Raw genomic sequence first — 15,596 nt, 5'->3', positions numbered from 1 at the left:
CACACAGAATGCCCCCAAATCCAAAGAACAGAAAACCCCTAGCTCCCAGCTGGCCCCCCACGGGAGAACTGGTACTGCACATTTAAAACGATTCTTTGGTTTTGTTTTCCTTGCAGCTGCGCACCCAGTGCTCGCATGGCTTAGAGAAATTGCTTTTTAAGACTGTTGTAACAATGTGCTTGAGCTTTTTCTGCAGCCTCCATTCCTTTCAAGTCTCAGTCTTTCAGAATATTCTGAAGCAATTCTGTTTTAGGGTGGTGGCATGGAATCAGGGTTATCTCTTGGCAGCCGTATTCCCCTACACTGTTTCTCAAATCCAGATGCATGCTTCAGAATAGCGGCTGCGCGTCCCGGTAAACCCAGCCCCCGACCCCACCGCCCCCCACCCCTGGCCCCGGGGCTGGCCTGCCCTGCCCTGCCCCAGCGCCTCTCAGCTGACTGGCCCCCTTCTTTACAAATCAGTCTCACCCAAGCATCTGGGGGGGAGCGTAGCTGCATTATTGTGAAGCTTTCTTTCTTTTAATTAGACCAGGAAAAAAAGGTCCAGAGTTTGGCTCACCATGCTAGCATCCTCAAAACATCCAACTTTGAGCTCTGTTAGACTGCTAGTAAAACATCTCTGTGCTTTCTTAGCCTGATACCTGGGCCCGGCCTTTTTTCTGCATTTCTAAGGAAAGATTGGGGTTTAGGATGACAGGTGTTTACCTATTTCAAAATGGCAGCAGGAGGCATAGTGAAACCCAAGGAGAAGGCCCTTAGGAAATGACATGCCTGTTGGAGTATGTCCCCACGTTGGTGCTCTTCCAGGCCAGACCTCAAGTGCCACCACACTGGAGAGGCTCAGAGCAGGCAGGGACTCTGAGGCCACCACCAGTGCACTCTGTAGGAGGTGTGTACGCAGCAGGGTTTTTCCGCCTGCGTTCCACCAGTTCTTTCTGTTTCTTCTTTTCTCTTCCCATAGACTCATCAGTTCCCAGCCTTGCCCCACATTGTGGCACAGTTGGAAAATGGGAATATTTGTTCAGCCAGCAGATGGCTAGCTCCCCGGGGCCGAGGGGCTCAGTGTCCCACAGGCTATACCCTGGCCAGAATTGCAGACCCCGCCAGGCCAGCTGCTCCCAGTACCCGGGACCAGCCCATGTGGGGCATCAGGGAGCCCCTCACAGGCTTAGTGACAGTGGGGCAGGGGCCCATTTTGGGAAGCTTTGTAGCTCAGGGTGGTGTGAGGTACCCCCCCCCCTTCTCTGCCCAGGTATTCACAAGGTTCTGAGAAGGAGCAACCCCAGGATTCAGCCCCAGAGGAGCAGTGGGGAACTGTCCTTCTACACCATGGCAAGGCAGGGGCCTGTGGCTGCAGGCACAGCCTGCCTGTCCTCTCCGTCCCCTGTGCTCAGTGGTCCCCTTGCCCATCTCCCAATCTTGCACATGTTCTGGGCTCCACTCTTCTTCAGTCTTCTGCCGTGTCATGGCTTTTCCCCCTTTCTGTAGGAGTTCCCTATTCTCCTGGGGATGTCCTTCCTGTGGGCCTCCACTCTGACTTGGATCTTTGGTTCCTTTGCCTTGCAGAGCTCAAGAAGCTGACCCCATCTATTTCTCTCCAGGCCTGGGCCCAGATGGCCTTAGCGCATCCCTTCCTTCTGTCCCTTCCTTTTCTAACCAGCTCTAGCTTTGATTTTTTCCTGTTTCTGAGAGCTTGTCCTCTGCCCAGCCACAATCAGCTTAGCATTTTAGTGGAGAAGACCAAGTGGTGGTCTGCCTCCACTCCAGAGCGGCCAGTTTGTCAGAACCATAGTCATCCCCTGCCTGAGCACCCTACTGCCCCCAGTTCTGGGCCAGAGAGAGCCAATACCCTCCCACAGGAGCTTCCTGGACCCCTGTAGGCCAGCACCGGCTGGGTTTGAAGGGAAAAAATGGTTAGGTGTGCATTCATGGGAAGCATTCCAGTGTGGAATGAGGTGGGCATTCTGTAAACCTAGTGTTTTTTTTCTGGGACCCCCCAGAGAAGACTTGATACCCAGGACTGCAGGGGATAGCTGTGGCACAGAAGGCAGAGGCTCCCTGGATCCCCAAGATTGTCAGCTGTGAGCCCACCTCCCTGCATGCAGCTCAGTAGAGAGGCTTGTACTCTGGGGGAGGCAGCCCCAAAGAAGTACGTGGTCTGTGTGGCCAGAGCTGGGCTGTATCTGAGTGGGTGGTGTGAAGGAAGAGGAAAGCCTACGCTCGGGAGGCCTACTGCCCTGGGCTCACATCCCAACTCAACCGACCAGGGCTGGTCATTCAGCCCCGCTCCACCTGTTGGGGGTTGGGGGCGGTGGGTAGGCCGCTTCACCATCGCAGAGCTGTTTCAAAGAGGCCATGACACCCACATGGAGCTCCTCTGCGAGTATGGATGCCCAAGAGTAGAGGCAGCTGGAAGGCATACCAGATGTACCCTCAGCAAAAGTGAGAGCAGCTTGGGAGCAAAGTTGGTGTGAAGTGTCAAGACCTAAATGGTCTGTCCGCCTCTCCCCTCCTCCCCTCCCCGCCATGGGCAGTGCATCATTAGGCCATTTGCACCAGTCTGAGACAGACACAGGACATGGTTTCACATGCTACCCAAAGCCTTCATCCCTTTGGTGGTCCCTACACCACTTCAGGACTTCTTGGCTGGGGTTTGGGAGGAATGCAGCTCTCGTCTTAAGGCCAACCTCCCCAAGGCATCTTCTTAATCAGTAGCACGGAATGGCTTCTGACAGGGAAGTGTGGAGAGGCTGCATACAGCATCCTGGTGATATCCAGAAGGGGATGGTTCCCACATGGGTACTGAATGAACCCCGCACAGGGTGCATTAGGGAATGCATAGGGTCCCAGTGGCCCCCAACCCATCATGTTCCACATCCAGTTCAGTGGATGCCACTGTCAGCAGGCTGCCAGCTCACTCTCATCCAGCCCAAGCACTTTGGACTACCCTAGCATGGGGCTGGGTGCTTCCAGGCCTCCTCTTGGGTCATGCTCACGCCTCCTCTAAGAGGTGTAGCCCTGTTTACAGAGGAGAGCACAAGCCCCTGGCCCCAGCTCTGCCTGCAACTCTTGCAAGGGCAGCCTGGGTACAAGCTCAGCTGCTGAGGGCCAGCAGCCCTTCCTCCTCCCATCCTCTACAACTCCTGGGGCCCTAAGCCTTTTGCCCAGGGACCATTGCAGATCTGGGGGCATGCACCCCAGGGAGAACAGGGCTGGTGGAGGCCGTTGGGCAAATGCATTGTGGTTTACCATGAGACAGCCAGAGCCTCTATTCTGCCTCATGCATCACTTTTAAAACACTCAGCGGAGTTCCAGTTCCCCAGCAGTCCATGCTGGAGTTGTTCCGAACAAAGCAGAAATAAGCTCAACTTCGAGGTTAGTTGGAGCTGTTGCTTGCACTGCCAAAAATAAGCAATTCTGGGTTACAAACAGAGAAATGGCATATGGAGGCTATTGGAACAGAATCACAGGGGCACGTGAAAATCTGGGTTTGCAGCCACTTTCCTGAACCTTCCTCCTCTTCTGAGCTTGTCTGTCACTTTCTGAGGTCTCTGTCTTTATCTCGAAGCATCGGGATTTGGATGGTTAATTGCTCTTTGGTGTTCATGGTAATTACACATGCAAATCCCTATGTGCAGGGGTGAAAATAGGACCCAGGAAGTCTTTTTTTGTTTTGTAATTTTTATTTTAAGTAAATAACCAAGACAGCACTCCATAGTGTTACTAATACCCTGCTCTAATAAACTCATAACAAACATATCGTTTTCTGCAATTTTGAGTATCAGTTCATGGGACTGACTCTAATTTTGAGCCTTAACTGCTTTGCAAAACCTTGCTTTTTGCTAGATTTAGTCTCCTGTGTCCTCACCCAGAGCTCAGTGCCCTGGGCGCTGTCCCGCCCTGCCCCCCACCCCAGCCCCCAGAAAGAGTTGAGGCTCCTGGTGCAAATGTGCTGATTCGGGAGAGCTGTGTCTGGTCTCTCCGTTTAGATGATGAGGTAACCGTGGGGAAGTTCTATGCCACTTTCCTGATACAGGACTACTTTAGGAAATTCAAGAAACGGAAAGAACAAGGCCTGGTGGGAAAGTACCCTGCGAAGAACACCACCATTGCCCTACAGGTGAATTGTCCTTTTGTTTTATTCTCTTTTCACTAACCATTTTACAAGCTTATTTGAAATACTAGAGAGCTGGCTATTCATGGTTGAGCAGTGCCACAAGGATTTTGTTTAAACTGAGGTACCGCACACCCCCCAAAATGTGGACTAGCCATTTCTGGGCTATGAGGTAAGTGCCCACCCCTTGCTTTATCTGTTGCGCCCACACTGGCTGTGGCCCCCGGGTGGCAGGGCCCCCAGGACGGGGGTGGAGGCCCAACCCTGGCAGGCCCCAGGGGGCCAGTGGTGTCTTGTACCCTGTCTCCTCCCGGCTTCTCCAAAGACAGTGTCCTTAGGCAGGCCCCCACCTCCCCCCAGCCCTGGGCTTGGGCCGTAGCTGCCCAGGAAACGGCTTTCCATCTGAACGCAAGTGCTTTGTTTTGTTTCTGTTTGTTTCTTACCCCACTGCTTGTTGGTTTTTGGTCCATTTCAGTGACATCCATCACCTCCTGGTGTGCGTGTGCGTGTGCGTGCGGATGGGTGTGTGCGTGCGTGCATGTGTCGCAGTGTGTCTCTCTCTGTGTGTGTTTCCTGGTGGCCGTGAGGCTTGCTGTGCAAACGCTGCTCTGTGCCCAGGCCAGCCTCTGGTCCTTTTCCCTGCGCCAGCCGCAGCCTGCCCCAGGCTCCTAGAGGGTGGACGTGGCTTACAGGAACTTCTGGTTCCAGCCAGGGCCCATTTGCATTTGAGATGTAGAACCCTAGGTAAGCCCAGATCTCTGGCACGGGAAGCAGGTGTATGGAGGAAGGGGGTCCCTGTGAAGCTTGCAGGAAGAGGGGCGAGGAAGGGAAGTTCGTGAGCAAGTGTTGGCAATAGAGAAAGCAGGGTGAAGAGGGAATGAGATGTTAAGAACGGGCAAAAGGGAACTACAGAGGTTGGCAAGCTACAGGAACACCTGTCCAAACTAATCAAAGCCCATCCTCTCTGCTACCCAAGTGTCTGAAGTCCATCACGAATAAGATAAGAGTTTTTTCCATCTTCATTTGTTCACTCTAAAATGACTTCTATGTCTGTTAACATCACGAGCTTTACATTGGATTATATAGGGTATTAGCAGGATTCAGCATGGAATAGTCCTTCACCTTTTTCTGGAGAAATATGCCCAGCATTGTTTTGTGTTCCAAGAGATGGTGCAGTGAAGGGAGGGCTTGTCTGTGAGCTTGCTGTGAGAGAGGACCTGAACGTGAATGGCCATGAGTGAGGGCATGTGGGTGCATATGCAGATGGTGGGTTAGTCAGAGTCCTTCACGAGGGCACCTCTGCTCTGCCCAGACAGCTGCAGAGCCAGGGGAAGAAGCCAGGATGCTCAAGCTAGCCGAGGATGATTTCCGATCTTTATTTCTCATCATCTCTCCTAAAAGTGGCTCAGTGAACGATGGGCTCAGTCCAACAGCTCATTGCTGCCTCAGGTTGTGGAATTTGTGAGTAAAACTTTCCCTTCCGTCCCCTCCAGTTTGTAAAAGGGACGGCCTTCCTCCCGACCACTGTTCACAGGTAGCCTTAGAAAGACAAAAGCAAGCTGTAAAGATGTGTTTGTAAATCTGAACAGGCTTGTGGTCCATAGGCTCTTGAGGGCAGCATGGCCAAGCTGGGTTCAAGGAGACGGTGTGACGAATGACCTTCTGAAGATGCTTCCCTAAAGTGGCCCTGGGCCTGGAGTTCTAGACTAGCTGGATTTCCAGCGTCACGGTCCCCTCCTCCTGCAGGGAACTGCCTGATGTTCTCGGATTCTATGTGGTGGGGTTGGTAGGACTTGATGACTTTTCTCAAGGGGGATGCATACTCTTTCATGGATGACTAGGTCATAATTCCCAGGAACCAAGTTAGCTCTGTGCTATGAGACCTTTCTATCTTCTGGGGAAGGCATGCATGGTGACCACATGAGCAGAGTTCTCCCTTCCCTGAATCCCCAAGACTTCCCCATCAGATGGCTTCAGTTGCTGCTGCAGCGTCTGGACATAATGTTTTGATGTTTTAAAGCCTGAAAACCAACACATGACTAAGTAATTACCATATTTCATGGATGGGCTTCCCTGAGTCTTTAAAGTTACAGTTTCAAATGGTGCTAAAACTGCCTTTTTAAGTCATGAGGTAAAAGATACTGTTATATCGTGTTACCATAATGTTTTTCTCCTCAACATTTTTCATTTTGTTTTTTGTAGAAAGAGTTTCATTTCCTTGGTGAAATCAAACATTTCCTGTTAGATGATGATATCGGTGCATCTTTACCCGGTTCTGTTGAGAGTTGAGGCTATGACTATAATTTATGTTGAGTACACAGCCTAGAAGATAAAGTTGTTCATAACTTTGACAGATAAATTCTAAAAGTATATTGGATTCCGAAGCAAACATTAAAAATAGGAAATTCTGGTCTCCTCGAAGGGTAATTCTAATTACATTTTTGGCCTCCTCTGTCCTAGAAGTGGCTTTAAATGTAATTTGTCACTGTACGTTTAATAAGCACAAGGAGGTGCTTCCTTTCTGTGTGAAGAAACATTCTATGATGACATAGTAGTTAGGGACGCAGGGTCGAATGGCAGTGGAACCCACAGTATCCCTAGGACAAGGACACAGATGTGCCAGGAAGCCCCTACACGGGGGCTGGGTGGGATTAGGTGCTTTTCCCCACGCCAGGGTGCCGCGTGGCTGACAGATGGCTTGCTCATGGGAGGTGGAGTGTGAGCGCAGACGTACGACCTAGGCATGTGCGTGTTTGTGCTGCGGAGAGTGCAGTCTGTCTGAGCGGGATCAGAACTGGTCCACGTTCTCTGCTCCCCATGGAATGGTTCTCAAGGGCACACAGATGCACTGGAGTTTCCAGCCCTGGGGGCTCCATCTGGTCTCCCTCTGTTCAGACCTCCTGCAGTGTTCCCTTCTACATGAAGGGGATCCTTGTGTGGGGAGGAGCTTGGCACCCAGTGTCCTCTGGCCTCTGTGGTCTGAATGAGTGTGCAGTTCCCATCCGTCCATCCATCTTCATTAAAGCCAGCCTTCTCTCCAGCCTTCTCCTGAGGGTCAGAGAGAAGCTGCATCAGGCTGCCTTTTTGTTTTCCTCGCCACCCACTCTCCCATGTGCCATATACCCACTTCAGTTTGACTCCACATCTGCTCTCCCTCCATTCCTGCTGCATCGAGTGACCTGCGAGTTTCCACCAAGAGCAAGTCAGTAAAGGAACACAGCTCTGCAGCCTTGAAAGTGCTCAGTCCCCTTCCCATCAAACAGCAGTGCCCCATCAGATCTTCCAGATGTAAGATGCAGACATGAATTAGTCCAGTGCCTCATGGAAAAGGAAAAAAAAAAAATCGCAAAGTGGGAAAAGTTTTGTTCATTTCTTTTTCTTTCAACACTCAAGGATTCCCTTTATGCCAAAGATACTCTGGTAAAATCTGAGGAGACACTATCCCCCAGTCATCCCAGATGGGAGCCTGCCTATCTGTGATGACAGGAAGACTTTAGAGGGATAGTCTTTCTCACCTCCTTGGAGGTTGGGTTTAAGGAGGAAACCATGATTTCCAGCTGGTAAAGGGTTAGGTGGTTAGGTTTTCTGTGAAAGCCTGCACCGCAGCCAACAGATGGTGATGTGGGTGGTCGAGTGGAAGGGTGGGTGGTATAAAGAACCTAGCAACTCTCAGTCCCTGCTGTGCCCTGATGCAGCCACCTTGGGGAGGCTTGGCGCAGGAGGAGAGGAAGACACGCTCCGCAGACGTTTCATCTGTGGGGTAGCAGACTCCTGTTAGTTAGTTACCTTAGTTTAAAAAGTAGCAAGGTATTTTTCTTTTTTTAAAGCATGAGTCCATTTCAAGCCATAAAAAAGGCTTTTTTTTTCTTTTTTAATCTGAGAACAGATACTAACAGATGAGATTTCACTGGCTGATTCATTTGTTTCAGATGCTTGAACGGATGCTTTAGAATTTTCTGCCTGAGCTACAGCACCGAGCTCGTTAGTCGGAAGGCGTTTGTGGCTAAGGCCTTGAAAGGGAAAAGTCTCAAGTGGGCTTATTTCTACTGAAACAGCATTTCAGGAGAAATGCAGGAAAAAGCAAACCCAAGGCCCCAGGGAGACCCCTTCCAAGCAAAGCACTCCTCCAGAAGGTGGAAGCAGGGTCATGGCTCACCTGCAGAGCCATGGCCTCCTGTCGCGGATGCTGCTCCCGGTGGCTCTTTTTCATGGAAGGGAACGTGCAAAAGGCTTAACAGTTTTTCCCTTCCAAGCAGAGACTCAGAGAAAGGGAAAGAGAGAGAGAGAGAGAGAGAGAGCAAAGGAGGGGGGCAGCCGCCCCCCAGAGAAATGAAATGAACACAACTTCCTGACGCTGGCCAGTAAAAAAAAAAAAACACACATAATAAAATGATGAAGCAGACCTGCCTACGGTGGGCAGCTGACTTCGTTCCAAAGTCCTGCGTCCCTAGTTTGCCCGAACTCCCAAAGACTGGCAGGCCCCTGGGCACTGAGCTGACAGAGTTCCTTTTATATGCCAGTCCGCCATGACCTCCTGACCCTCCGGCCCCCACTCTCTGCAGTGACCCAGTTGAGAATGCAGTGGGAAGTGGGCAGGCCAGGAAGCTCAGACACACCATTGAAACTAACACATACACCCGCATGCCAAAATCAGTCCAGGTAACACCTCAGGTTCCATCTTAACGTGTCCACGGGAAATACCACCACACCCAAACCTCATCCAACATTGTCCGTCTTTAATTCGTGCTCAAAGCCAGTCTGGGGATGCCTCTTTGGAAACAGTGTGGTCTAGTTTCAAGGACACTGGGAGTCAGGGAACCTGGGTTCTAGTCCCAGCTCCAGCGTTCACTTGCTGCGTGACTTTGGGCAAGACACTTAACCTCTCTGTGCCTCAGTTTCCTCCATCTGTAAAATGGGGGTAATAATGTCGACCTACCTCACAGGGCTGTTGTGAGGAATAGCTAAGTGATTGTAAAGCACTTTGAACGTATAATTGCTTATTATTAAGACTACAACATAATAATATCATATGCCTGTTTACTACCGGAACTTTAAGAAATTCTTGTTTTTCTTTGATCTCTGTTCTGTTCTGTACTGTAGTTATCCACTGAGAAAGAGAATTCTACCCCTTTTAAAGAGATCTGGGAAATGTATAAAGATGTACACAGAGTTACCTCTACAGGTTGTGTTTTCACATCTTACAAATTGTAGACTTTTGCCCAAGGAGTTGCTTCATGAGGGAGTCTGAAATTCTCAGTGCTGAGGAGCTTCTACATCCAGTGCTGAGCCCAAGACGCTCCGAGGAGCCAACCAGAGTTTTAAGACCAATATTTAAAAGTAACTGTAGTGGGAAAACTTGACATTTCTGAAGTACGTAGAGAAAAGCAGCTCTTCTTTGTAAGCCCCGTTGGCCTGCCCTCGTCACTGACAGAAGGTTTTGTGGTGGGTGCGTGGGTGCACGTGCGTGTGTGAGAGGGTGGGCAGAACGCAGTGGAGACAGCCAGTGGCATGTGGGGAAGCCCTGTTCCTGGCTGGACTCGTTCCAGAGCCCCCCCAGTGGGCAAGTGGTGCCCACCGCTGGGAAGAGCAGCATTAGTGGAGTCCCTGCAGGCCCATCCTGGGCACCGCTGGCAGGCTCTCTCCCAGCCCTGAGGTCTATTCCAGTGATGTCCTTTCTGCTGTGACCTTTGGCCCCAGTGGCTCATGTTACCAGGGATCTGGCCTGTCGGCACTTAAGTGGATTCCCTCGCCTCACTTAGGGAAACAGGCCTGGCCCCTGATTCTGCTCCCACTGTGCGGACTGCTGTAAGTCTAGGTGGGTGGTGGGTTTTTATGGATCCTCACAGCAGAGTCCACGGGGCCCAAGAGCAGGTCTGACTTCACGCAGCACCCCAGGCAGTGGTGCGAAGTAGGGTTGAGGGTCGGCCGGCACATTCTGGTGTGGCCACACCCTTGTGAAGATGTTGAAGCCTCTCTCTGTACGGGTGCCTTACAGATTGCCTACATCCAGTCCCTCCCCAGGTCCTCCAGATCCCTCTGTGATCCAGCAACTGAAAGGCTAAGGCCTGGCGTAGCAGGGGCCTCTGGGATCCTGTTCTGGTCCGAAGGCCCACTCTGCCCTGATCGGTTAGTGACTGGGATGTTCCACTTCTTAAGAGTTTGGTGTATCATCCCTGGAAAGGAGGCTGGGCAGCCCCATGGGCACAGGTGTGGAGCTAATTCACCATCAGCTGAATGATCCCTCTGTTTCTGACCCACCCCAACGTCTAGTTTATTAAACAATGAAGGGCAGTATGTGCTTGCCGTGTCTCAGGGCCGGGGTGACCAGCTGACTTCTAGAGGAAGTCTCCACAGGGTGAAGTCTCGGCAGAACAGCCCCAAGCGATGGGCATGGCAGGGTTTCCTATATGCCTTCCTGCAGCCCTTCCAACTAAGGAAAAACTAGAAAACGAACTTTCTGAATGGAATTAGAGAATGGTTTCAATGAAGCAAGAGACTCTGGCCCCAGTGTTGCTGAGTGACAGTGCTAGCCATGGCTGCTAGCCAAGAGCAGCTTATGGAAACATCCAGAAGTCATGAGGTCTGCCTCTGACTTAAGCTTCCCTGAAACTTGGCCTGTAGTCAGACTGCAGACACCTCTGTCCTTTCTCCTAACCTTGCCAGAAGAGTATAGCTCTGAGTGTAGGAAAGTTGTAAGACAACTCAAGTTTCTTACCTGAAAATCTTCACAGACTCAGTAGAATCCATGGTGCTAGACTCTTGGGGTCCTGGATGGAAAACACGATGCAGGCCAGGGTCCATCGTAGGGAAACAGATGTAAGGTTGTGCACCAGCCTCTTGGTGGTTACACTTTGTAATTACGCCGTGGTGTGACACAGCCATAAATTCACAGCATTGTTGGGTACTGGATTCTCTACTTTTTCTGAAAGGCAGGGGATCTTTTCCCTCTGACAACAATAATGAAAAATCAAAATAATGATGATTTTCAAAAGTCTTCGAGAAGTTCTAGAACTACTGAAAAGAAGTTAAGGCAGGTTATATAATGTAGTAGCAGAAGGTCTTAATTATTGTGGTGTGTTACTGAATAATACCAACCTAGTGTCCTTCATTAGCCCTAATGTGTCAGTTTTCCACGGGAAGGAGCTTGCTAACACCTCCTAACAGTTCCAAGGTTGGGTAGCTACTTGCGTGAATTCACTCTCTGTGGCACACCTCAGACCTAAGAGAGGTGGCTCTTTGGGGTAATGGGAGGGTATGTCATTCTAAGCCACGATGAAGGCATTAACAAGTGCCAAGGCTAACTCAGAGAAGCCAGGGGAAGAATGTTTCTTCCAAAAGGGGAGAAAGGCCAGTGGACTGCCAGGAATCATAGATGAGGAAAAGGGGCCAGTGCCTGAGGAAAGGTTGGTGCTGCCTGTCTGGGGCTGAGTTATCAGCTGTCAATCTTCTGGGTCCTTTTTATGTTCTTAAAAGTTATTGGGGACCCTTGTATATCAGTATGTACATTAGAAATTAAAATTGAGAAATTTTTAAAATACAGAATATACGTGTACAAGGGTAGCAGAGAGGTGACACCCTCACATCACGGAGCTTTTGAAGACCCTGCTGTGCTCCGAGACAATGTGTGTATAAGGCAAAGAGGATACTAGTAGCGTGCAGATTACAGCCCCGTTGTGGGCCCCTGAAAGTGTTCCCGGGCCACACTTTGGAGAACTGCTACCCTAGGGAAATGCTCCCATTCCCCCTCTAAAGGAAAAGGGTGCTGGAGCCTTTTTATGATCTCCCCGGTGAGGGACCCTCCTGCATTGAGCACTGCCCCCAGCCGGAACTTTTCTTTCCTCCTTGGTGCCACGCTAGCCCCAACCCACTCACCTAGACAGAGCTGCCTGTGCCCTGTGCCCAGCGAAGTCCGGACTGAGAGTAGAACCCCACATCTCACTGCCTGTGCCAATCTGGAGGAACAGTGGTCTGAGTGAGTGTGTATAGACGGTGTTTTTAAAGATCACCACTCCTCAGAGTAGCCCGGCCGAGATAAGGATGTGTGATCACTGGTCATTTCCACGTGGCCTTAGCGATACAAGAGCTCCGCTAAGTTAGTTGGAAGGTTAACCTTGACTGAGGTCACAGGTTGGGTCACGGTCCTTAAGAGAGCACATAATTCAGACTTGATCCCAGCCCTTTTTCTGGTAGACTCGATGACTCTGTCTTGGTGATGGCCTAGGTGAGGCCAGTAGGACTTCCCTGGAACCACAGGCCTGGGGACCTAAGTCCTAGCCAAGCCTTTGCTAGGAAGGGCAGGCCAGTCAACCAAATGGGGATAATCCTGGCAATTCAGGAGGTAGTGTGTGAAAGGGTGTGAGATCGTTACAACAGGTACAGAGATGCTAACAGAACAGAGCTCCTGATTAAAGGCATCTGCTGACCTTGAATTGAAGGAATACTCTGTTACCAGGAAACTTGGAGGAATTTTGGATTCTGGTGTTAAACTTCAAGAATCGAGGTTGCTCAGAGAGCTCTGTGAAGTCATTTGCAGGGGAATGTCATAGATCCTTTTACGTAATTTTTAGAAAACCTTCCTTAACCTTTCAAAGCAGCGGGAACTTGATATGTGCCGCTGAGCACAGCCCCAAGAGGAACTTCCTGGTGACATTATAGCTAACTTTTCAGCGAGGGTCAGAATCCCATGGAGGGCAGAGCTCATGATTCTTACCCTGGATGCATGACTCGAGAACTGTGTATAGTGGACACAAAGGCCACACTGTCACATTTTCCCTGCAGGGAAAGGAGGACAAAAGAAGGGGTGTGCCCACGTGTGATATGTATGCATGTGTGTATGCGGAGGCAGTGGGGGACAGCTTTGCGATGAGCTGGTTTATTCTGTAAGACTCGAACCTCCTGTTTGTTCTTCTGATGGAGCTAGTCAGAAACCGTGCCCTCTGATTCGGTAGGGGCTGAATCCTGACAAAGGGTTCACCAGCACTTGCCCTTCAGGAGACAAGTGTGCAGGGCCAGCCCCAGCTGAGTGAAGCCCTTGATGGAGACCGGGCTCAGCCACATGGGGGCCGGTTGGCTGGAGTCTGAAAGCCTGGCACTCGTATCCAGAGATGAATGGCCTGGCCGGGTCCGACTAGAGACTCACATCTCGTATCTCCACTGTTACAGTGTAGGTTCAGGAAGGGTTCTGGCCTTTCACTTGGGCTCACTGTGCCACGAGAGCTGACAGCTCCCAGGTGTGTCTCACGGAGCTAGCTTAGGAGGGCAGCCAGCGCGGCATCTCTCCTGCACCCAGGTAGGAAAATCTAACCCTAAGAGTGGGCAAGAGAAAGGAAGGTAAACGGATGCTCCTATTGACGTTAAAATACCATATTTTTATGCTATTGCTTCAAAGATATTTAGAGAGATTTTGTAGTTTGGGTTTTGGGGTTTTGGGTTTTTTTTTTGTTTTTGGTGATTTAATCATTCTATAGAGTAAATATAAAATTCCAATTAAATGGTGTCTAAAATTTAAAGCAGCAGTCTACAGGCAAAGCGCCAACATTTCTTTTTTTAAAAGATATTTATGATACCATCTAGCATTTAAAAATCAACCAGAAACTAGGCTTGATTCTGTTTAATATTTTATATGATTGGACATCTTAAATCAAAAATGTTTCTATTTTATAGCATTTCTGTGTTTATTCAAAACCATAATTCTACTGTGATGTTAATGGAATGACTTTATACCGCTTTAATTGTGTTGGTTTAAGTGCTAATGACCACATTTCAGATTAAAGTAGTATTTTGCTGATAGAGGTAAACACAGATAATGAAAAATGAAAGAATAGCTCATTTTACTGATTGTAAAGTGTTTATTTCAAGGAAAAAAATGTTCTTTTTCTTAGGGCTGTGGAAAAAAGTAATTTTTTCAAGAGTTTAAGATAGTTTTCTGAGATCAGAACTCGTGCCTATGGAAATTTTGGAGCAGCCTAAGCTACCTTTTAGCTTGATATGTGTGCTAGAAAAATTTCATTATTATGTTTTGTGATATGTAATAAATTCAGGGTGCTGTGTTTAAGCTTCATTTCAGTTCAAGTTTGGGAACCTCTTTTTCCCTCTTTCCCAGACATGGCAGACGACCTACTCCTGACACCCCACTTCGGGCTCTCCCCCCCCCAGCAGACACCCCACCCCTGACACCCCCTCAGCAGACACTGCACTCCTGGCACCACCACTCCCACCCCCTGCAGACACCCTACCCACCTCTGCTACCACCCCTCTGCACCGCCTCCCCCCGCCCCCGCCCACCTTATCCTTCCCCAGACCCCGTGTGAAAGATTCAGGTCAATCCCTGACTCTTAGAAGATGTGTTTCTTTTTGCGTGGAGCGAGCAAAACATAATCATGAGTTCTAAACCTCTGCTTTCGTGTCAAGGAAGTGTGATGCTTTTTATCTGCCTCTGATGTCTCTTTAATAAATATGTTGTCATTCTTTGTCCTCAGAAGGGGCCTCTTGAGCTGCCTCTCAGTTTTCTCCATGATTTATGTTGCAAACAAATTCTATGTCCTGTGTCTGTTCACCACACTCTCCTGATCTTGTATACCATTGGAGACCTGCTGGAGACCGTTTTTGTTTTTCTTATGCAATTATGTTATATGTGTATTTCAGTGAAATGTCAACCCGCCAACAGAGGATGATGTTAAAAATTATCCAAATAAATAGTTTTCTATTTCTTTTAATCAGACCTAGTCCAAATTGTTGAATGACAGTGCATAGGATTATGTGGGTTTGTTTTTTTGTTTTTTGGGTTTTTTTTTTTCCCCAAACTCAGGGGTATCCCAAGCCCTTGGTGCCTCATGACATGGGTTTATATACATAATTTACCTGGGGACATTGACTTAGTGCTTTGTCACCTATGTTTATCTTATAGACCCAGCAGCAGGTGTCTCAAAACTGGTCTTTCATTGGGAGCCTCAGACCTGTGGCCAGCCTTTCCTCCCAGTGATCCAAAGCCAGATAATGAAACCCTGGCTTAGCTAATCTTCTCTTGATGGTTGTGCTCTGGAAAACACTGAATGAATGAACTGCAGGCTATTGGACACTGCGGGGCTGGACCTTGCTGCACAGACTCGCAGCTCTGTGTGAAAGAGCTCTCCCCCACTGGACATTAGTGTTGTTGCCTTCTTGATGTTTACAAGAGAAGGACAAGTAGGTCCACGTCCAAGCGAGATGATTCCCCTGGCTCATATGTACAGTCTTGGGCATCCTGAGAGAGGGAAAGCGTGTGTGTGTGTGTGTGTGTGTAGGTGCGCACCTACATGAGTGTGTATGTGTATGCTTGTACACATGCAGCTCGTGCCTGTGGTCAGAGGGACGGGAAAGTAAGGTAGCCTACTGACCATACCCTGAACTATTCTGGATTTGGTGGCAGGACATGTGTGTCTTTCCTCAATAAGACCATTCCTAGCCAGGAACCTGAGAGTTGTGAATCCAGGCAGCTCTTGCA

At 49.5% G+C, this 15,596-nt stretch overlaps 1 protein-coding gene and 1 long non-coding RNA gene across 19 annotated transcripts in view; one reads left to right on the top strand and one right to left on the bottom strand.

Moving 5' to 3' along the window:
• The window catches only part of CACNA1D (calcium voltage-gated channel subunit alpha1 D), a 296,054-nt gene that overhangs the window by 267,934 nt on the left and 12,524 nt on the right, over positions 1–15,596 (top strand). For all 18 annotated transcript variants that reach the window (XM_082742639.1, XM_082742638.1, XM_082742630.1 and 15 more), the window contains one exon: positions 3,990–4,120. In XM_082742639.1, coding sequence (XP_082598765.1) covers positions 3,990–4,120 — 131 coding nt within the window. The remainder of the gene's footprint in view (positions 1–3,989; positions 4,121–15,596) is intronic.
• LOC309870776 lies at positions 4,133–12,941 on the bottom strand. Its single transcript, XR_014314804.1, has 3 exons — positions 11,987–12,941; positions 10,830–11,059; positions 4,133–7,293 (listed from the first exon to the last, which is right to left on the bottom strand). It is a non-coding gene; the product is annotated as an uncharacterized lncRNA (long non-coding RNA).

This window comes from Mustela nivalis, assembly GCF_964662115.1.
Source record: "Mustela nivalis genome assembly, chromosome: 1".
Lineage (NCBI taxonomy): Eukaryota > Metazoa > Chordata > Mammalia > Carnivora > Mustelidae > Mustela > Mustela nivalis.
This window is presented reverse-complemented; position numbering and strand designations above follow the sequence as displayed.